General features: G+C 45.8%; 2 protein-coding genes across 8 annotated transcripts in view; one reads left to right on the top strand and one right to left on the bottom strand.

The window, feature by feature from the left end:
* GORASP2 (golgi reassembly stacking protein 2) overlaps positions 1 to 10,671 on the bottom strand; it is a 30,999-nt gene extending 20,328 nt beyond the window's left edge. For 2 of the 4 annotated variants that reach the window (XM_075933609.1, XM_075933608.1), the window contains exon 1: positions 10,491 to 10,671. In XM_075933609.1, the coding sequence (XP_075789724.1) occupies positions 10,491 to 10,553 (63 nt within the window). In that variant the 5' untranslated portion in view covers positions 10,554 to 10,671. The remainder of the gene's footprint in view (positions 1 to 10,490) is intronic. The other 2 variants (XM_075933607.1, XM_075933610.1) reach the window with 2 other exon arrangements.
* A 113-nt stretch (positions 10,672 to 10,784) lies between these two features.
* On the top strand, positions 10,785 to 20,962 carry LOC112544972 (uncharacterized). 4 transcript variants are annotated; one of them, XM_075933611.1, is made up of 4 exons: positions 10,785 to 12,610; positions 14,007 to 14,103; positions 19,019 to 19,093; positions 19,385 to 20,962. In XM_075933611.1, the coding sequence occupies exons 1-4, from the start codon at positions 12,290 to 12,292 to the stop codon at positions 19,528 to 19,530; spliced, it is 639 nt and encodes a 212-aa protein (XP_075789726.1). In that variant the 5' UTR covers positions 10,785 to 12,289; the 3' UTR covers positions 19,531 to 20,962. The 4 variants fall into 4 exon arrangements, 1 of the variants encoding a protein (XP_075789726.1); XR_012905210.1 differs by lacking the exon at positions 14,007 to 14,103 and having other exon boundaries at positions 19,023 to 19,093; XR_012905209.1 differs by lacking the exon at positions 14,007 to 14,103.
* Positions 20,963 to 22,486: the final 1,524 nt, after the last annotated feature.

Here is a 22,486-nt window from a genome sequence, read left to right as displayed (position 1 = left end):
CTCAGGGGAGCAAGCAGGCCGGCAAAAACAAAGGTAATTAACTTATCAGGAGGTATGTAGGTAGGAGCTGGCTGTGAGAGCGATGTGCATGGGAACCACTGGATGCATTTCTGGGCCCAGGATTGGGCTCAAATTTTCTGCTTTCTCCACCTCTCCTGCGCAGAACTGCATTTAAATGCATTGTACTCTGAGCCCACCTCAGAATGCCAATAAGCTCACTTTCTCACTCCAGACTATCATCACTGCTCATTTTATTGCAGGCTTAGTCCTTGTCCTCACAGGATAGAAAAAGCATGCACTTTACCTTGAGGTAACCAAAATGCATGAGCTATCCCAATGTAAGAGTCACAGTGAAGCCAAGGAACTTCGGTTTTTCCGTACATTAAACTAGGTGGAGTCAGAATAATACCCACATCTGGAGTTATATTCATCAAGTTTACCTCATGGTAAAATTATAGTACTGTGTCTTCACTTTGTTTTTACCTTGAGATAGCTAACACACATGTTAAAAATCCCAAGATAAAAGGCAGACCTATTTTTAGCAATAAGGATAATGCATTAGAGAAGTTTCTCCTGCATGCAGAAGCCTCTCTGTGATGATGGTGAAGTTATTATAAGGGTATTGTATGACAGAATGGTCAGGATTTTCAGTTCTGGATTTTTAATGGTAAGCTTCTAAATCCATATAGCTACATCTATTCAGTGTGATTTTCTGAGGTGCTATGTTCTTACAGCTATTGATTAACATCAATGTGATTCTTAGGCACTCAGCACCTTTGAAAGTCAGGCAATTTCTATAGGCTTCGGACTTCGGATTAGGAGCCAAAATTCATGAACCCAAGTTTGAATGTTGTAGTTCAACTTCATAGACTGTAAGTTACTTTCAGGAGCAGAAACTTTGAATTGACTTTTACAGAGAACCTTGCTGAAGTAGTATTCAGTTTATCACTTGCAAGACACACAGTAAAGCAAAAATTTTTTAGCTGTATAGGCTGTAATAAACCATGTATTGCTTGTATTAAAAGCCATTTTTCAAGGTGGATAGTGTCAATTTTATTTCTGCCAGCATTCTACTGCATTACAAGTACATGGGTGTATTGAATTATTTTATGAAACGCCTAATTTTCAAGAGAAAAGCTTTATAAGTCAATTGATCTAGAGGTTTTAAAAAATAAATCCCCATACTCAGCACTGAACTTCATTCAAGTACAGTTCACATAGATTGGCCCTTAAAAATGACTTTCTATAACTATCTATTTGTAGCCTTGCTATAAGGAAACAAAAGTTAAAAAAAAAATAGAAAGCTCTTCCTAACCCTGGAGAGTATTTATCCTCTTAAAGGATAAATCTATTGCTTCAAGGCGGGGGGAAAAGTGCTCCATGTAGTAATCTGTAAATCACTTGAAACCAATTTAAATATCTTTATTTGCTACAAAGAAATAGATTTAATCGATACAACTCCATGTCTAAATTGATTACTCATGCAGGGATACAGAGCAAATGTAATAAAATTAAGAGACTATGTTCTTCTCAGACATTTACTCTCCATTTTGTCTTAAAAGTGCAGAAACGACTGCATAATCAATCAAAACAGACTAGACTTGTGCATTTAACTAATTAAGGCAACAAAGAAATTAGAAGACTTACACTATTTGCAGTGAAAAAGACAGCATGCCAATAACAAGACAAACATTACTGGGGAGAGGTTCTAGAGTTAAAAAAGACTGCATGTTGCCAGCCTGAATGGGATTAATAAATTAACAAATCTAAGGTCACATTATACAATCAGCAGATACAAAGTTAAGGGCACATGTAAGCAAGTTTCTATACCTAAAAGGTATACCAAATAAGAGACATTTTCCAACAAAATGCATATTTGGGAAAAGATTACTTAGGTTAATGGCAGCACAAGGAAATTTAATTCAAAGTTAACTAAGTTATATAATAAATTTATCACGTGAGGATTCTCTCCTCATGACAAAAGAAAAAAAATGTTAATATAATTTTTAGTTTTCAATTTATATTCCTGGACAGTCCTAGAAAGACAAGTCCCAGCAATGTTTCTAACTTAACATGCATATGAAGTGATAATTTCCTGCCCCCAACTTCCCTGTTTTTGAGTATTCAATATTATTCAAATGCCTATATTTCTTTTTCCAGGTGCACAAATAAAGTTTATAATGAAAATACTACATTAAATATAGCAAAATTAGCAGGAATTGCCATAATAAAATATGAAAGAAAGTTTAGCTCTAGCCATCCCTTTTCCAAGGAAGTATACTCCCAGTTCTTTGAGTTTACAGGCAGTCCCCGGGTTACGTACAAGATAGGGACTGTAGGTTTGTTCTTAAGTTGAATCTGTATGTAAGTCGGAACTGGCGTCCAGATTCAGACACTGCTGAAACTGACCGCCAGTTCTGACTTACATACAGAATCAACTTAAGAACCCCAGGTGTCCCCAAGTCAGCTGCTGCTGAAACTGATCAGCGGCTGATTCCAGGAAGCCCGGGGCAGAGCAACTCTGCCTGGGGCTTCCTGTAGTCAGCGCTGGTCAGTTTCAGCAGAAGCTGACTTGGGGACGCCTGGGGCAGAGCAGCTGGGGTGCTGCTGGGTTGGTCCAGTAGTGCCCAGAGCGGGCGCTGCAGGACCAATCGGCAGCGCCCCAGCTGCTCTGCCCCAGAGTCCAAAACAAAAGCCTGGTCTGCTGGGGGGAGGGGGGGGAGCACACTAGCTGCGCCCCCCCCCCCCCCCAGCAGACCAGGGACATGGGGAGCAGAGCCGCAGCGGCAGCGGGGTGCCGCGCCTCTGAGGCTTTGCTCTGGCAAAGCCTCAGAGGCGAGGGACCCCGCCGCGGCTGTGGCTTCAGTCCCGGTGCCTGTGGTCTGCTGGGGACGGTCCCCAGCAGACCACAGGCACCCGGACTGAAGCAGCAGCAGCGGCGGTTCCCCGCGCCTCTGAGGCTTTGCTCTGGCAAAGCCTCAGAAGCGCGGGAACCCGCCCAGTGCCCCTGGTCTGCTGGAGACGGTCTCCAGCAGACCAGGTGCACCGGAGCAGCTTACGAACGGGGCTTTCTTGCCCCGACCTCCGGGGCGAGAAAGCCCCGTTCGTAAGTGCGGATCCGACGTAAGTCGGATCCGCGTAAGTCGGGGACTGCCTGTAGATTGAAATGGCTTGAAAAATGGTTTTTCCATCAGTTTTTTGGGAGATTATTTCATAGTTCACAGGGCTCGCCATAAGGTAATCTTCCAAGATTTTCATCTTAATATTATTTTTGCTTAATCTCTTCCCAAGACTTCTAGTCACTTCTTAGGGCTATTTTATACACTTTTTTTGTTTTGTTTTTTACAGCTTTCTAACTTCTTGTCCTCTTTCATTATACACCCAAACTACACTTACTTTCTTTTGAACCTCCTTCATAAATTAGTTACACCATTCTCAATAACACTATTATTTTTTGTTTCTCTTTTCTGAATTCCTCTTTGTCAACATTTAATTGAAACAAAGATTTCTACAGTCCAGGAGTCAACCAGGTATAGGCCTTGTCTACACTAAGAGATCTCCAATTTATGAAGGTTGATTTTCTAGCACCCAATTTTGTAAAGTTGAAGGTGCATGTCCACATTATCTGCAAAAGTTCAACATAGTGTGCCCTAGTGGGGTGGCTACTGTCAACTTTGACAGCAATGAACTGTGGGTATCTATGCCACAGTTCCTGCTGCCCCCTTTGCATCCTAGATTATGCTCCCAGTGTCCAATGGGACCAAACCAATGCAGCAGGTGGTTCTGGGTACATTTCATCAGTATCCCCTAATGCACGCATCTCCTCCCTCACCCCTTTCTTGAAAGCAACAACAATCTTTTTGCACCTTTTTTTTCTGGTTATCCATGTAGACAACATAGCGAGGTAAGCATGGAACCTAGTATGGAACTCCTTCAGCAGCAAAGTAGTACTATGGCAATCATATTAACCATCTTATGCCTTATCCTGCATATTAACCATCTTATGCCTTATACTGGAACGAAGAAGAATCTCGGGAAGCCATGAACATACTTTTCTGCAAAGCACTTGAGATAGCGACTGGAGATGATGGCAGCATTTGATTCTATAGACACGGTGGAATGCTGGTTCTGGTGCCAGGAAACAACCACAGACTTGTGGGACTGCATAGTTATGTGGTTATGGGACAATCATCAGTGGCTACAAAAGTTTTAACATGAAAACTTCCATGAAAGTTTGCAAATTACTTTCCACCACCACTGAAGAGGGTCCAGAGGAGGGCAACCAAAATGATTAGGGGACAGGAGAGACTGAGGGATTTGGGTTTGTGTAGCCTGCAGAAGAGAAGAGAGAGGGGGCATTTGATAGCAGCCTTCAACTTCCTGAAGGGAGGTTCCAAAGAGGATGGAGAAGGGCTGTTCACAGTAGTGACACATAGCAGAACAAGGAGCAATGGTCTCAAGTTACAGTGGGAAAGGTCGAGGTTGGATATTAGGAAAAACTATTTCACTAGGAGGGTAGTGACGAAATGGAATAGGTTACCCAGGGAGGTGATGGAATCTCCATCCCTAGAGGTTTTTAAGTCTCAGCTTGACAAACCCCTGTCTGGGTTAATTTAGTTGGGATTGGTCCTGCCTTGGGCAGGGGGCTGGACTTGATGACCTCTTGAGGTCTCTTCCAGCCTAGGATTCTAAGACAATCAATGACCTTCTGCTTTGATGGGTACTGACTCTGGGAAAGGTGCAGGACATAGTGGATGGCTTTGGTGTGATGGAGTTCCTTAACTGTGGTGAGGCAATAGATGAAATGCAAATCCCTATCTTGGCATCTGACCACCTTGCCAAAGAATACATACACTGCACGGGGTACTTCCTGATGATATTGCAGACACTATGTTATAGGCCAACTGAATTGAATCCATAACACAAGGCACTTACAGTTCAGCTCTTCATACTTTACCTTACACTTTAATTAAAAAACATTGTGCTCAGAGAAGATACCCTTCAATGTAAGTTAATAAGAAAACACTTCACATTTTAGGTCTCTGCAAGCTGGTCCACACAGGCAGACCCAATGAAGTCAACAGGAGTATGCTTGCACAGAGCTCTTTGCAGGATACGGGTCCTCAAAATATTCATTTTAGAAAAATAAAAGAAACCAGCAGTGTGATGCTGTTGCAAAAAAAGCAAATATGATTCTAGGTTGTATCAACAGGTATGTTGTAAGCAAAACTCGTGAAGTCATTCTGCCGCTCTACTCTGCACTAGTTAGGCCTCAGCTGGAGTACTGTGTCCAGTTCTGGGCGCCACATTTCAAGAAAGATGTGGAGAAATTGGAAAGGGTACAGAGAAGAGCGACAAGAATGATTAAAGGTTTAGAGAACATGACCTATGAAGCCAGGCTTCATGAACTGGGCTTGTTTAGTTTGGAAAAAAGAAGATTAAGGGGGGACATGATAGCGGTTTTCAAATATCTAAAAGGGTGTCACAAGGAGGAAGGAGAAAATTTGTTCCTCTTGGTTTCTGAGGACAGGACAAGGAGTAATGGGCTTAAAGTGCAGCAGGGGAGGTTTAGATTGGACATTAGGAAAAAATTCCTAACTGTCAGGGTGGTCAAATATTGGAATAAATTGCCAAGGGAGGTGGTGGAATCTCCCTCTCTGGAGATATTTAAGAACAGGTTAGATAGACTTCTGTCAGGGATGGTGTAGACGGAGCTTGGTCCTGCCTTGAGGGCGGGGGGCTGGACTCGATGACCTCTTGAGGTCCCTTCCAGTCCTATTATTCTATGATTCTATGATTTTGCGCAAGAAAGCCCCGATCGCTATTTTAGCAATCGGGGCTTTTTTGCGCAAAACAATTCTCCCCTGTCTACACTGGCCCTCTTGAGCAAGTATTCTTTTTCCCCGAGCGGGAGCGTGAAAGTATTTGCACAAGAAGCACTGATTTTGTACATTAAAGTCAGTGCTCTTGCGCAAATTCAAGCGGCCAGTGTAGACAGCTGGCTAGTCTAGACGCACCCACAGTGTCATCAGCCTCTAGGACAAGTCTACCTTGGATGCTTCTAAGCTAATCAGGGTTAGACCTAGTCAGTTAGCAATATGGGAAAGTTACAGGAGATCGTATCTATACGAGGTATGGCTGCAGGGCATATTCTAGTAAAAGATATTGATGGATGAGAGTCCAATCCCTTCTCATTTACTTTAAGGGTGTCTACTCCATGGCTACGTCTAGACTTGCATGATTTTCTGCAAAAGTTTTTTCGTTAAAAGCATTTGTGGAAAAGAGTGTCTAGATTGGCATGGACACTTTTCCGCAAAAGCACTTTTTGCGGAAAAGTGTCAGTGCCAATCTAGACGCGGTTTTGCGCAAGAAAGCCCCGATCGCCATTTTTGCCATCGGGGCTTTTTTGCACAAAACAATACCGTGTTGTCTACACTGGCCCTCTTGCGCAAAAGCATTTGCACAAGAGGGCTTTTGCCCGAACGGGAGCAGCATAACATTTCTGCAAGAACAATGACAATCTTACATAAGATTGTCAGTGTTCTTGCGGAAATTCAAGTGTCCAGTGTAGACAGCTGGCAAGTTTTTCCGCAAAAGCAACTGCTTTTGCGGAAAAACTTGCCAGTCTAGACACAGCCCCTAAGTATACTGAACAAATTGATCTAAAGGGACCTCCTTATATTAATCAGACATTCTATGAATCTCTCATATGGTAATTAACCTTCAGCATCTCTCAATTTATCCTATCTACGAAGCAAACACCAAAAGCAAGACAACCCGGAAAACAAAAGCGATTGCTACCGCCAAGTGATAGATAGTGTTCTAAAGAAACTTTCCCAAAAATCCTAATATTGAAAGGCCAAGTTTGCTTTCTTTTCTACCACTGGCAAGCATTTTTCTGATAAATTTCTCACATCCTGTGCAGAGGAGCTACTTCATGCATCAATGTTCATAGCGCAACTCCTCCAGCAAACAGCTACAGTACCAGGCAGATGGGTCAAAAGCCAACTGCCAATGTTTCTGATATACCTTCTACAGCAAGCAGAGTGGGCAAATTCTGGCCCTCAGGCTGGATCTGGTCTGCAGAGATAGTCCCTGGTGGGTCCCCACTTACATGTTTACCTGCATCTCCTGAGGTATCAGAGGATTGCAGCTCTGGTTAGCTGCAAATCGCCATTTGCGGCCGATGTAAGCAGTGGGAAGCAGCATCCCAGTCTGTGACACTTCCCACCACTTGCATTGGCCACAAACAGCGATTTGCAGCCAACTAGAACTGCAATCCTCTGATACCTGCAGAGGTGCAGATAAATATAGTGGTGGCGGCCTGCTGGGGTCTAAACCCGAGGGCTGCCTTTTTTTTTTTTTTTTTTTTTTTATTGCCTACCCCTGGCTCTACAGTGTCAACAGTTCAGTAAAGACTGTATTTCAGGGATGGCGAAACTTTTTTGAGTCAGGGGCCACTGACCCACTGAAAAATCAGTGGGGGCTGCACACAAGTGAGAAGCCCCTGAGAAGGAGGAAGATGCTTCTCATGTTGCCCTCATACACCAGAGCCTAGGGGAGCCCAGGATTTTGTGTGCTCCAATCCTGTGGGTGAGTGGTGAGGACTGGAAGGTTAGTGTGGACTCCCCAGTGCTGGGGAAAGTCCTGAGCCTCAGAGACCGGATCCAGGCCAGCCGGAGGCCACATCTGCCCCCAAGCCTGAGGTTCCCCAACCCTGCTGTATTTGAACACACTATCATGAACATAATCAACAAAGGATTTTGAGAGAGAAAAAAAAGAAGAAATACCAAGGGATACTAAAAAACTGCAACTGTAGCTGTAGTTATCAAGAGTTTCCCTCCCTGCCTTGAAGTATAACTTTGTTTTATAATCTGTAACTCCTGTGCTTCTCATCACTAGCTAGACTACCTTACATTTGATCTGACAGAGTCCACGTCTTATTACTAACAAAGCAATTAAATTTTAAATATCATAGTTCATATCCATGTCTAATAAAGCCAAACAATCTAAACCACAACAGCTAATTAAAACAGTGATCTGAATTACAGAAGAAAGTCACAAATTCGCCCCCTAACAGAAACTCGTTGTATTCCTCTTCAGAAGTGTGGGTAATTATTTGAACACTTAGACAAGCACAATACCATGGCAAGAAAGGAGAAGTGAAGTCAGAATAAGGCCACCCAACTTCCTTATGCTTTCTAATAAGCACCACTTCTGTTACAGGTGTCTACAAATAGATATAATAAAAATATCGATGTTAAGGATAAGGTCTGTCTTCTGTCTCCAAACCAACTAGGCTAGGAGAACAAATAAGCATATTCTGCCTCCTGTACCCTCCTGAAGTCAGAGCATATCCAGCCTTGGCATGACTAGCTTGCAATTCTCTACCTGACAAGCTGTATGCTGGTGATGTCAGGGCAACTAGCAAGCCTGGCTGGAGCATAAAGCTAGCGTAAAAGGGAAATGGAAACATATTGTTTTAATACTTGACATGTTTTGGAATATGCAGGTGTACATTGTTATAACCTCTCTCTCCTTGTTGTCCCATCTTTGGAGATTAATTCCTGCCCTCAATTTACAAAAGTACCTTGAAAGAATACATGTGTGTGACTCTGCTCCTCCTCCTCCTCCTCCTCCTCCTATTTGTACTATGTAAATTTGGCACCTTTACTATGTGTTATCCAAACTATATTATGCCCTTGTGTTGCCTCTTTTTAGTTTACTTATTAATTCACAGAGAAAATAAAGACTATTCTCTCTCCTGAAGAACAGATTAACCTTAAATTGCAAGGTACAGCAAACATTTATAAAATTGCTAAAATTCAAGGAATGATTAGCAATAAACCTAGCTTTCAAGTTGTATAAATATGAAAATATACCCCCACAGACTAAGATGTCATAACTAAAATACAGAACTAGATGAAAAATGATCCAATGTTCTGGGGGTTAGGATCTAAAATAGACAGTTTTCTTCCTTTATGAAAACAGGCTGGGGGCGAGGGGGGAAGAGTCCCAACACTGCTAATTCTGCTTCAAGATCCACTGGGCTGTGTCTACATTGGCACCCTTTTCCGGAAAAGGGATGCTAATGAGACAAGTCGGAATTGCAAATGTAGCGGGGGATTTAAATATCCCCCGCGGCATTTGCATGAACATGGCTGCCGCTTTTTTCTGGCTTGGGGCTTTGCCGGAGAAAAGCGCCAGTCTAGACGGGATCTTTCGGAAAATAAAGCCTTTTCCGGAAGATCCCTTATGCCTGATTTTAAGAGGTTTAAATCCCCCACGGCATTTGCAATTCTGACGTCTCATTAGCATCCCTTTTCCAGAAAAGGGTGCCAATGTAGACACAGCCCTGGTGTATATAACACTGGCAGCTCTTGGGAAGCCAACCTGCTACTGGTTTTAAACATTGTGTTCATTAGGTCTTGCCTAAACTGGGCTGACAGCATTACAAATGCAAGAAGCACATCAACACCAGGGCTTCTGATGTTATCAATAGTAAAACTTTCTAAATGTTTTGCACTAATATAAACAAGGTATTTGACAGAGGCAACATGCTAGACAGCTATCTTGATCTAATGAACACCTTCTAAAGCTCTAATCAAGACAAATACACTGCACTTTAGAACATGCTAAACTAGGTGAATCAAAGCCTGGAGGAGCCTAGGGTTCAACTGGATAAGCTAACATGGTAGGCCCACAGTTTAAGATTTCAACATATTTTTTTTTCCAATTTAGGCAGGGTCTATGTCTCCAAACCCAACTCCACAGGGAGCATAACACGTATGCATTGCTTACATAGTGAAGTATTAGCAAGGGATAAGTAGTTAGTTATTCTGTTAATAGTTTCTACAGAAGTAACGTGGATACAGTATCAAGATGCCAGAGTTTATGAAGTTACATCGTTTTCTCGTACATCTAATGTTTTATTGTATTTCTTCTGCAGTAACAAAGAGCCCACGGATCTCTCAAAGCGTGAAGAATTGGGTGCTGAGCGTCCCTGCAGATGCATTCTGTACTTTTCTAGCGCCAGGAAAGAGAGGCTCCTTTAATACGGCTGAGGACGGGAACGGACACGCCATAACAGACCCAAAGCTGGGGGCACAGTGACCTCTACTTTCTGCGGAATCGCTCCCCCACCCCCGTCACAGGCGGTGTTTAAAACTCAACCCGCAGCGCGCGGCCCCAGCGAAGGTCCGGGCGGCAGATCGCTCGTGCAGCGACCGCCCGGCGCCTTCCCCTCCCGCCGCCCGCGCCCGGCGGCTGCAGTGCGCCTGGGGCCGGAGGCAGCAACTCGCGGGGCCGGGGCCAGAGCGGCGGCGCCCAAGAGCGCAGGGCACACGGGGCCTCGCGGCCGCCTCCACCCGCCCCGCTGCCCAGCGAAGCGAGGCCCACGCCCGCCCGGAGCCCGCCGGCCTGAGCCGCGAGGCTGCAGCGAGGCCCCTTGCGGAGGCAGGCCCGGCCCGGCGGCTGCCCGCGGCGCGTACCCGCAGGACGTGGTAGCCCTCGGTGCCTCCGCCGGGGATGTCCACGCTCTGCGAGGCGCCCATGGCTCCGGCGGGCGGAGGAGGCGGCGCTGCGCTGCCCACAAAGCGCCGCACTAGGGACGTGGCACTCTCCCGGCCTCGCTCTCCCTCCGCCCCGCCCCGCTTCGGGGAGGGTGACGCGCGAGGGATGCTGGGAGTCACAGCGCCAGGCAGCCGCTCCCACAACAGCGCCACCTGCCGGGTCTGGAGGGCGCCAAGCCCCGGGTTGGGGGCAGGCTGCGCGGTGGTTTGTGGGACGAGCCGTAACGTCACCACCCCCGTTCCCACAGGCGGTACTACGGTGGCCGCCATAGGACACTCCTGTTACGGAGTAGCGCTCGCTAGCGATGAGGGAAGGAAGGGGCTCCCAGGGATGGTTCTGTGCCCAGCGGTCTCTGAGCGTCGGCCTCTCCTAGCCCCGCCCCACCCGGATGGAATGTCTCCGCCCCAGGGTGGCCCCCACCGGCCCGAGGGCAGGCGGCGGCCGCGGCGCGGGGGGAACCGACCGAGTTTGGCCGCCAGCCTGCACCTCCCCCGGCCGCTTTGCTGCGAGCTCTGCCTGCGGAGAAACCCAGCGGCCCCCCCCCCCCCCCGCTCGCTCTCCCGTTTCCACTGGGGTTGGAAGAGGGAGGCTGCGGCGGGACCAGGCCTGCGGGGTTGAGGTGCGCTCGGGCTGTAGGCAGCTTCCAGGAGCCGGCGGCGTTTCTAGCGCAGCCCCCACAGGCCTCGGTTCCCAGCCAGCGGGAGCTGCAGAGCAGGTTTGTGGGCCTCAGGGATGCTCCTGCACCCATGGGACTCGGGGCCTGCTGGTTGCTTCCCAGAGCCACATGGAGCAGGGGCAAGCGCCGAAGCTCCGGGCTGCACTACTGACCCATCTTGTGATGTCCGGTCAGGAGTTGCCAGGATCCCTTTTCAACTGGTTGTTCTGATTGAAAACCAGACACTTGTCCACCCTGCACAGGCCATCCATCCACCTGAGCCAAGATTTTCTCCTTTGTTACAGAGTGGAAAGTAACAAGATACAGTCTGACCTTTCCCTAATGCTGTGCTCACCTTCCCTCCCCATCCCACATTTGTCTTGATGTCTCACTGGCTGCTGTTTTTATCTCCAAAATACAAACATGGTTAGGCTCTCCCAATTTAAAAAGAAATGGTCCTTGTCTTCACCAGCATCTCCAACTACCACCCCAGCTCTTTTCTCCCTTTCATCTCTAGCTCATGGCATGCCCTCTCTACAAAGGCTGTTTCCAGTGCTATCCTCTCCAGTCCATCTTCCACCCTTTTTATTCTGTACCAATGTTTCCAACAATCTCTTGCCAGCCCCAGCTCAGTCTAGTTCTAATCCTCATACTCCTCAGATGGTCAGCTACCTTTGACAATGGAATTATTGTGTGTGTAATGCAAAGCAGAGTGGCACTGTGGTTGAAGTAGCAAATGCCATGTTGCAAACATAATTTTTCTTCTGTACACATAATTGTGCGAGGGCCCTCACAGGAAGAAAGAGAAGGCGTGGGCCTTGCCAGGAACATCTTCTAATCTAATTTTAGATGTGTTATGACCAATCACACTGACAGTCAATAGGGAGAAGTGGAAGGATGACGTTCATGTGCTCATCTTGATGTTTCAGTTAAGTGTTTTTTGAAATTCTTGCTTGCATTGTGCAAAAAGAAGAGTGATCGAAATAAAGAAGGAGCAGTGAACTGGAAAACTAGGATTGGAAAAGGATTGAGCTCCGAAATGTCTGAAAATCCCCCTATTTGATGGTATCTGCATTTTCAGGGAATAATGGAGAGAATAATGTAGAGCCTTTGGCCATTATCTTTGAAAACTCGTGGAGATTGGGAGAGATCCCAGATGATTGGAAAAAGGCAAATGTGCCCATCTTTAAAAAAGGGAAGAAGGACAATCCAGGGAACTACAAACTGGTCAGCCTTACCTCAGTACCCAGAAAAATCATGGAGGGGATCCTCAAGGAATCCATTTTGAAGCACCTGGAAGAGGGGAAAGTGATCAGGAATAGTCAACATGGATTCATGAAGGGCAAGTCATGCCTGACCAATCTGATTAGCTTCTATGATGAGGTAACTGGCTCTGTGGATATGATATATCTCGACTTTAGCAAAGCTTTGATACAGTCTCCCACAATATTCTTGCCAGCAAGTTAAGGAAGTATGGATTGGATAAATGGACTGTAAGATGGATAGAAAGTTGGATAGAATGTCAGGCCCAATAGGTTGTGATCAACGATGTCAGGTTGGCGGTCGGTTTCTAGCAGAGTACCCCAAGGGTCGGTTCTAGGACTGGTTTTGTTCAATATCGTTATTAATGACCTGGATGAGGGGATGGATTGCACCCTCAGCAAGTTTGCAGATGACACTAAGCTAGGAGGAAAGGTAGATTCACTGGAGGGCAGGGATAGGGTTCAGAGTGACAGATTAGAGGATTGGGCCAAAATAAATCTGATGAGGTTTAACAAGGACAAGTGCAGAGTCCTGCACTTGGGATGGAAGAATCCCAAGGATTGTTACAGGCTGGGGACCGACTTGCTAAATAGTAGTTTTGCAGAAAAGGTCCTGGGGATTACAGTGGATGAGGAGCTGGATATGACTCAACAGTGTGCCGTAGTAGCCAAGAGGGCTAATGGCGTATTAGGTTGCATTAGGAGGAACGTTGCCAGCAGATCTAGATAAGTGATTATTCCCCTTTATTCAGCTCTGGTGAGGCCACATCTGGAGTATTGTGTCCAGTTCTGGGGCCCCCATTATAGAAAGGATGTGGACATACAGGAGAGGGTCCAGCGGAAGACAACAAAAATGATTAGGGTGCTGGAGCACATTACCTATGAGGAGAGACTGCGGGATTTGGGTTTGTTTAGTCTGCAGAAGAGAAGAGTGAGGGGGGATTTGATAGTAGCCTTCAACTTCCTGAAGGAAGGTTCCAAAGAGGATGGAGAGAGGCTGATGGATAGCAGAACAAGGAGCAATGGTCTCAAGTTACGGTAGGGTTGGATATTAGGAAACACTATTTCACTAGGAGGGTGGTGAAGTACTGGAATGAGTTAACTAGAGAGGTGGTGGATCTCCATCCCCAGTGTTTTTTAAGTCTCGGCTTGACAAAGCCCTTACTGGTTTGATTTAGTTGGGATTGGTCCTGCCTTGGGCAGGGGGCTGGACTTGATGACCTCCTGAGGTCTCTTCCAGCTATATGGTTACATTTGCAATGAATGTTGGTGAAATCCTAGCCTAATTCAAACAAATGGGAGTTTTGCCATTGTCCTAAGTGGGGCCAGAAATCCATCTCCATTAGTGAAACTATAGTGACAAATTAAATTGGGACATTTAGAGTAGAAGTATATTAACCAACTCATCATTGTAAAGTTATATGGTTTGAAATGCACTTAATAGTGAAACTTATAGGGTAAGGCCTATAGATGAACACAAATATAAACTTGGTTAAGGATGAATTGTTCACTTACAGAGTCATAGAAAAGTAGGACCGACGGACCTCAAGAGGTCAAGAAGTCCATTCCCCTGCATTGAGGCAGGACCGAGTCTATTGAAACCATTCCTGACAGGTGTGTGTCCAATCTATTCTTAAAAATCTCAATTGATGGAGCATCCTCAATCTTATTTGGTAACCTGTGCTAGTACTTATACTATCTTTATAGTTAGGAAGGACTTTCTAATATCTCCTAACCTTTACTTGCCTTGCTGCAGATTAAATCCATTGCATCTTATCCCATAATCAGTGAACATGCAGAATAATTGATCACTGTTGTCTTTAGAACATTTCTTAAACAATTTTAAGATTGTTATAAGGTCCCTCCTCACTCAGTTTCTCACACTTGAACAGGTTTAGTTTTTTTAACCTTTCCTCTTAGGTAAGGTTTCCGTTATCATTTTTATTGCTCTTCTCTCTGGAGTTTCTCAAATTTGTCCACATCATTCTTAAAAATATGCATTGAAAATAATACTCTAAGCTGAGGCCTCTCCAGTGCTAACCACAGCAGAGTAATTATTTCCTATATCATTCTTGTTAATACATCCTAGAATGTTAGTGTTTTTTACAACTGCTGTTATGCTTATAACAAGCACATGGAATCTTTTCAGGGGGAAAGGTAATATGCCGCATTTATTGAGAATACAATTGCAAGGCAGATAGCATATGCTTACATAGACATGTACATACCCAGTCCCACCAGTCAATGTTATATTTACCACCCCCTGGTCTGTGGTCAGCCAGATTGGTAACAAATGGAGAACAGGGGCTATATCAGTCCAGACTGATCTCCAGTCTTGGCGAGACATACCCCAAAGTTTCCTGGTAAAATAGTCCCTTTTTATAGTAGATTTTCTTCATTGGGATCAGTGAGTTTTGCACCATCATGCTGTAATCAATTGCCATTTGACAAATGTTTCATGGGCTGTGCCCATGAAAGCTCATGATACCATCTATGTGTTTTGTTAGTCTTTAAAGTGCTACCAGACTATTTGTTGTTTTTTAAGTTTATCCTGTATAGACTAACTCAACTACCCCTCTGCAGCTGATCTTTTCCTTAAGTTATTCTTCTCATATCACAGCTATCCTTGTCCCAATTGACAGGTGCTTGCCTTATCTTTTAGGGTCATCAAGCTGCCCCTTCATCCACATCTCGGTAGAGGTGTACAGCAATCTCCTGGTGCTTTTATGTCTGTCTTCAGCTTCTCCCTAGAACAAATGGCCTTCACACTTATTTCTTAACACACACATTCCTCATTCACACACACAAAACAGAACTGATTTCTTTGTTATTGTGAAGAGGCTCATCCTCTCATGAACACCCCTTTGTGTCCAAGGATGTGTCTGCAGCTTCCCTGCCCAGCTTTTTTCCTGGGCTATGTCTACACTCGCTGCTTCTTGTGCAAGTATGGTTGTTCTTGCACAAGAATCCGCAGAGCATCCACACTGCCTGCTCTTGCACAAGGAAATTTACAGTACAGCGTGTTAAGAGAGCTTCTTGCGCAAGAGCTATGCTCTTTCTTAACAGGTATAAGCCCTCTTGTGCAGGAGCTCTTGCGCAAGAGGGCAGTGTGGATGCTCAGCAGGGCCATCAGAGCTTTCTTGCACAAGAGAGAGTCCACACTGCCATGGGTGCTCTTGCACAAAAGCACAGCTCGCATATGGCAGTGTAGACATTTGCTTGCGCAAGATGTTCTTGCGCAAGAAGCTGCCAATGTAGACATAGCCCTGGAGTGGAGGAGTCCCAGAAGGCTTTCTGGTCAGTTGTCTGGGACCAGGCTTCTTCATACCCCCTTGTTGTGGCTGCTGTGGATTGGTGGGGGGCAGGCACACCTACTCCTCCGAGTCCTGACCCAGAGATCCTGTAAGTAGCGGCTACCTAATGGCTACATCTAGATTGGCATGATTTTCTGCAAATGCTTTTAACGGAAAATCTTTTCCGTTAAAAGCATTTGGGGAAAAGGGCGTCTAGATTGACACAGACGCTTTTGTGCAAAAGCGTCCGTGCCAATCTAGACACGGTTTTGCGCAAGAAAGCCCCGATCGCCATTTTTGCCATCAGGGCTTTTTTGCGCAAAACAGTCCTGACCTGTCTACACTGGCCCTCTTGCGCAAATACATTTGCGCAAGAGGGCTTTTTCCCAAATGGGAGCATCATAGTATTTGTGGAAGAACACTGACAATCTTACATTAGATCGTCAGTGTTCTTGCGCAAATTCAAAGCAGCCAGTGTAGACAGCTGGCAAGTTTTTCTGCAAAAGCAGCCGCTCTTGTGGAAAAACTTGCCAGTCTAGACGCAGCCAATGAGTATTACTGCAGTCTATTGCCATCTCATTCCCTGGGCCACTTCCCCAGAAAGCTGCTCTGTCCAGCCCTTTCTCTCAGGGCTTGTGGTCAAGTTCTCCCTGTACCCTGTCCAGGGTTCTGCAAGGTGTTATTGTCTGTTGATAGCTAGTCTTCAGCTGCTGGACCTGGGTTCTGACCAGGTCTGAAGTCCAGCACCCACTCAGAGCTATCCAAAATGCTGCTATCCTCCCAGTCAGCCTTAGGTCTGCCTGGGTCAAGCTCCAGTGAGGAACTGTCAGGCCCTGGCCATGCAGCTTCTTTTGTATCAGCCTGCTGGGCCCTGATTGGCTCTAGCAGAAGCAGCCACTCTATTCTGCTTGGAGGATCTATTTTCTGCTCTTCTCCCTGGGGTAGGGTTTGGCACCCTCTCCAGCTGGGGTGTCAAGTGTAGTCTGACCAGTCACAGTTACATAGACACTATGAATATTTAAGCAGGAAAACTTAAATATTTTAAAAAAAAACCTATTCCTGCCTTGAATCAACTTTAGAAACAATATTCCGGCTGGTGCCACTTTACCAATGGTAAGTGTGGCAAGTTCAGACCCACTCCGGGATCCCAAACCTCTGTTCAGTTCACAATCTCAGGCTACGTCTACACTGGTACCCTTTTCCGGAAATGCTTAAAACGGAACAGTTTTCCATTATAATTATTTCTGGAAAAAGTGCATCTACATTGGCAGGATGCTTTTCTGGAAAGCACTTTTTCCGGAAAAGCATCCGTAGCCAATGTAGACGCGCTTTTCCGGAAAAAAGCCCCGATCATCATTTTCGCGATCGGGGCTTTTTTGCGGAAAAGACTACTGTGCTGTCTACACTGGCCCTTTTCCGGAACAGTTTTTCCGGAAAAGGACTTTTGCCCGAATGGGAGCAGCATCGTTTTTCCGGAAAAACACTGACAATTTTACAGTAGATCGTCAGTGCTTTTCCGGAAAAGCAAGCGGGCAGTGTAGACAGCTGGCAGGTTATTCCGGAAAAGCGGCTGCTTTTCTGGAATAAGTGGCCCAGTGTAGACACAGCCTCACAGTTTAGGCTCTGTGACATAGGTCCTGCTCCCCCTTGCCAAGATTTGAGCTTCTGTCCCTTGGCTAAAAGAGCTTTGGGGTAGGTTCCCCCAGTCAGCCTGGACTGGGTAAACAGTCCTTCCTAGTTATCAGTTGAAATCTCAGGGTACCTGGGGAAAGGGAGCCCAAACCGTCCTTGTCAGAGCTCCTCACCCTCCCTTGTTGTTTCTGGCAATGCTGTTATTCCCCCTCCTCAGTTTTTCTGATTTTCTCCGTAACTGTTATAGTCCATCACCTCATTCCAACCATCTCTTCCCCCCCAGGAAAGAAGGCTTTTTAAAAGGCCCTGTGGCAGCCTAAAGTGTGATCAGCTGGCCCTAATTGATTTATAGCAGCCCCATCTCTGCTGCTGCTCCCACTCTGCCCGTGATAACTGCGGGTCAGCTGCTCCTGGCTGCCCTGAAGTAATCCTCTCCTATTTAGCTAGGGCCATTTCTGCTTTTTAAAGTTGCCTCTCTCCTTCTAACCTAGCCCTCTAGCCTGACCTTGTCACATAAGGTAAAGGTCCTTTCTGCTTTTAGAAAGGGTGGCTAGCAGATTACATTGAGGCACATTACTTTGCATAAAGCTACATTTTAGCTACATGGCCACATTGCAACCTATTGTTGGCTCATATTCAATCTGTGATCCACTATAATCCTCCAGATCTTTTTCTGGAGTATTATTACCCAGACAGTTATTTTGTATTTATGAATTTTATTTTTTCCTCCCTCAGTATCTCATTTTGCACTTGTCTTTATTGAATTTCATCATGTTGATTTCAGACCAGTTCTTCATTTTAGTCATTTTTAGTTTGAAGTCTAATCCTGTTCTCCAAAGTGACAGCAACCGCTCCCAGCTTGGTGACATCCACATATTTTATCAGCATACTCCACACTCCATTATACATGCTCTCCATTATAATTAATAGCAAAAGACTATATAAGATGCAAGTCAGGAAAACTGGTGCAGATCATCTCTCCTCACATCTTTAATCCTCCAACCATATTACATATATGCTTATAGAAAAAATTAGTAAAAGAGAATCCTGACTGTTATTCTTATGAGCAAAACGGGGCCAGTCAGGCATTGAAAAGATAATCAGAAAGTACCAGGACACCCTGATACTGTAAGATGGGCTGATAACTAAAGTTTCAGTTAAAGATTTATTTATAGGTGTGGAACATCTTGTACGATGCATACAGATTGAATCTTTTTCTGGGAATACATTGTTTTGTAGATATAAACAAGATAATGGTGTAGATTCTAATTTAAGAGGCACATTGTACAGTGACACAAAGCACAAAGAAATCTGCTTCTGTGCTTGTTCGTGAAGTGGTAGTTACTTTGAGCCTGTGAAATATGCCATGCATCTTAGATTAAAATCTAGCATTTATACAACACTGCTACCTGTTCTTCCCCAGAGACTGGGTTTTGATGTAGCAGGAAGGCTTGCACCCCCCATGTCACTGTGAGGCTACGTCTAGACTGCAGGCTTCATTGGGAAGAAGCTTTTCTGGAAGAGATCTTTCAGAAAAACTTCTTCCAAAAGTGAACGTTCACACTGCCAAAGTGCATCAAAAAAGCAATCTGCTTTTTCAAAAGATAGTGTCCAGCTACTGGTCGGTGGGCAACCAGTTCAGCATGTGGATGTCCACCATTGGGGTCCTACTCATGGAGGTAAGGCACGCTGGAGCTGCAGTCCCGGCAGGGGTGGGGAGTCCTGGAAAAGGGGGACCCTGGGGAAAGGAGAGTTGGGGGCTGTTGGGGGTGGGGGAGAAGCCCCGCCCCAAGGGGGTTGTGCCATCCCACCTTCATGCAGCCCTGCTGCTGGGGGGGAGGAGGTGGCCTCATAGGGGTGGCTACTGGGGTGTTTCGGGGGGAAAGGGATGGGAGGAGGCCAGGCACCTCCCAAAGGCTCAGGCACTTCCTTTCTCATTCTCTGTTTTGTGTGTTTGTCTCCTTCTGCAGGTTGTGAGGGCCATCAACTCGATCCTGCTGCGGAGGGTCATCCACCTGGGAGACCTGGACCCAATCGTGATTGGATTTGCTGCACTGGGGTTCCCAAACTGTGCAGGAGCCATAGATGGGACCCACATACCGATCCGCGCACCTGAGCATCGAGTGGCTCAGCATATTAATAGGAAAGGCTACTTCTCCATGGTGCTGCAGGCCCTGGTTGACCACCGTGGACATTTCACAGACATTTTTGTTGGGTGGTTGGGCAGGGCTGACAATGCGCACATCTTTTGGAACTCCAGCCTGTATGGGAAGTTGGAGGAGGGGACATTCTTTCCTGCCGTGACTTTGTCATTGGGGATATGCAGATGCCACTGTGCATTGTGGGGGACACAGCCTAAACCCTGATACTGTGATTTATGAAGCCGTATACCGGCCACCTGACCCCAGCAGGGACCAATTCAATGCCTGCCTGAACTGGGCCAGGATTCAGGTCAAGTGCATCTTTGGCCACTTCAAGGCATGGTTCAGGTGCCTCCTGACCCGCCTCGACGTGGGAGAGCACAACATCCCCGAGGTGGTCATGGCATGATGTGTCCTCCACAACATTGTGGAGAGGAAAGGGGAGGCCTTTCTCCCAGGGCGGGGGACAGATGCCGGCTGCGAGGGATGACCCTTTGAGCAGCCATGGACAGCTGTCATCTGCCAAGCTCATCAGGTGCGCAACCGGGAAGCCCTGAGGGAGAGGTTCTCTGAAGGACCCCAGTAACTCTTCCCCAGAGCCTCTAGGGGCTTCTGGCTAGCTGCCCTATACCTTCCCCACCACAACCCCTCCTTTCACCCCTTCCCTGACCTCTTAAAAAAGACACCTGTTGGAACAAGACGAACTCTGTATTGATTTTTCAGTAAAAACGGCTGGAAAGGGGGAGGGGGGCTCATAAGCTGCAGGGGAGCTGGACTCAACCAGGAGAAGAGGAGGGCTTGGAGTGGTGTGGGGGGTGGCTGGATGTGCCACTTGATGGGACTGTCCCCATATGTAAAGTTACTTGTGGGGAAGGGTTTGATGGGTCAGGTTTTAGACTCCATCTAAACTTAAGGCTATATGTATACTGTGCACCTAACAACAGCATGACTGTGCCACTGCTGCGGGGTGGTTTTTCACACCCTCTACATAAGAACATAAGAACGGCCGTACTGGGTCAGACCAAAGGTCCACCTAGTGCAGTAGCCTGTCAGCCGACAGTGGCCAACACCAGATGCCCCAGAGAGGGTGGACCGAAGACAATGATCAAGTGATTTGTCTCCTGCCATCTTTTTCCAGTCTCTGACAAACAGAGGCCAGGGACACCATTTCTATCCCCTGGCTAATAGCCATTTATGGAGCTAACCTCCATGAAATTATCTAGCTTCTCTTTAAACTCTATTATAGTCCTAGCCTTCACAGCCTCCTCTGGCAAGGAGTTCCACAGGTTGACTAAATGCTGTGTGAAAAAGATCTTTCTTTTATTAGTTTTAAACCTGCTACCCATTAATTTCATTTGGTGTCTTCTAGTTCTTCTATTATGGGAATTAATAAATAACTTTTCTTTATTGGTCCTCTCCACACCACTCATGATTTTATAGACCTCTAACATATCCCCCCTCAGTCTCCTCTTTTCTAAACTGAAAAGTCCCAGTCGTTTTAACCTCTCTTCATATGGGGCCCATTCCAAACCCCTAATCATTTTAGTTGCCCTTTTCTGAACCCTTTCCAAGGCCAAAATATCTTTTTTGAGGTGAGGAGACCACATCTGTACACAGTATGCAAGATGTGGGTGTACCATAGTTTTATACAGAGGCAGTAAGATATTCTGTGTCTTATTTTCTATCCCTTTCTTAATAATTCCTAGCATCCTATTTGCCTTTTTGACCGCTGCTGCACACTGCGTGGAAGTTTTCAGAGAACTGTCCACGATAACTCTAAGATCTCTTTCCTGATTTGTCATAGCCAAATTAGCTCCCATCATACTGTATGTATAGTTGGGGTTATTTTTCCCAATGTGCATTACTTTATACTTATCCACATTACATTTCATTTGCCATTTTGTTGCTCAATCACTCAGTTTGATGAGATCTTTTTGGAGTTCTTCACAGTCTGCTTCTGTCTTGACTTCCTAAACAGTTTGGTAGCATCCGCAAACTTTACCACCTCACTGCTTACCCCTTTCTCCAGCTCATTTATGAATAAGTTGAACAGGATTGGTCCCAGGACTGACCCTTGAAGGACACCACTAGTTACCCCTCTCCATTCTGAAAATTTACCATTTATTCCTACTCTTTGTTTCCTGTCTTTTAACCAGTTCTCAATCCATGAAAGGACCTTCCTTCTTATCCCATGGCAATGTAATTTACACAAGAGCCTTTGGTGAGGGACCTTGTCAAAGGCTTTCTGAAAATCTAAGTATACTATATCTTCTGGAGACCCCTTGTCTGCATATTTGTTAACCCCTTCAAAGAACTCTAAGGGTATGTCTACACTACCCCCCCTAGTTCGAACTAGGGGGGTAATGTATGCATACCGAACTTGCTAATGAAGCCTGGGATTTGAATTTCCCGGGCTTCATTAGCATAAAGCCGGCGCCGCCATTTTTAAAAGCCGGCTAGTGCGAACCCCGTGCCGCGCGGCTACACGCGGCACGGACTAGATAGTTCGGATTAGGCTTCTAGTCCGTTCCACGAGGCGTACAGATAGTTCGGATTAGAAGCCTAATCCGAACTATCTAGTCCGTGCCGCGTGTAGCCGCGCGGCACGGGGTTCGCACTAGCCGGCTTTTAAAAATGGCGGCGCCGGCTTTATGCTAATGAAGCCCGGGAAATTCAAATCCCGGGCTTCATTAGCAAGTTCGGTATGCATACATTACCCCCCTAGTTCGAACTAGGGGGGTAGTGTAGACATACCCTAATAGATTAGTAAGACATGATTTCCCTTTACAAAAACCATGTTGACTTTTGTCCAACAAATTATGTTCTTCTATGTGCCTCACAATTTTACAAAAACCATGTTGACTTTTGTCCAACAAATTATGTTCTTCTATGTGCCTCACAATTTTATTCTTTACTATTGTTTCGACTGAG

This window comes from Pelodiscus sinensis, chromosome 7 (assembly GCF_049634645.1).
Source record: "Pelodiscus sinensis isolate JC-2024 chromosome 7, ASM4963464v1, whole genome shotgun sequence".
NCBI classification, from domain to species: domain Eukaryota; kingdom Metazoa; phylum Chordata; order Testudines; family Trionychidae; genus Pelodiscus; species Pelodiscus sinensis.
This window is presented reverse-complemented; position numbering and strand designations above follow the sequence as displayed.

What these genes read in the sequence shown, in the direction of transcription:
- LOC112544972 (XM_075933611.1), top strand. Translation starts at nt 12,290, where the DNA reads ATGGTATCTGCATTTTCAGGGAATAATGGAGAGAATAATGTAGAGCCT. An exon ending in ATTGAAACCATTCCTGACAG is followed by an intron (nt 14,104 to 19,018) that starts GTGTGTGTCCAA and finishes CTTTTTCAAAAG; the next exon opens with ATAGTGTCCAGCTACTGGTC. An exon ending in TTGGGGTCCTACTCATGGAG is followed by an intron (nt 19,094 to 19,384) that starts GTAAGGCACGCT and finishes CTCCTTCTGCAG; the next exon opens with GTTGTGAGGGCCATCAACTC.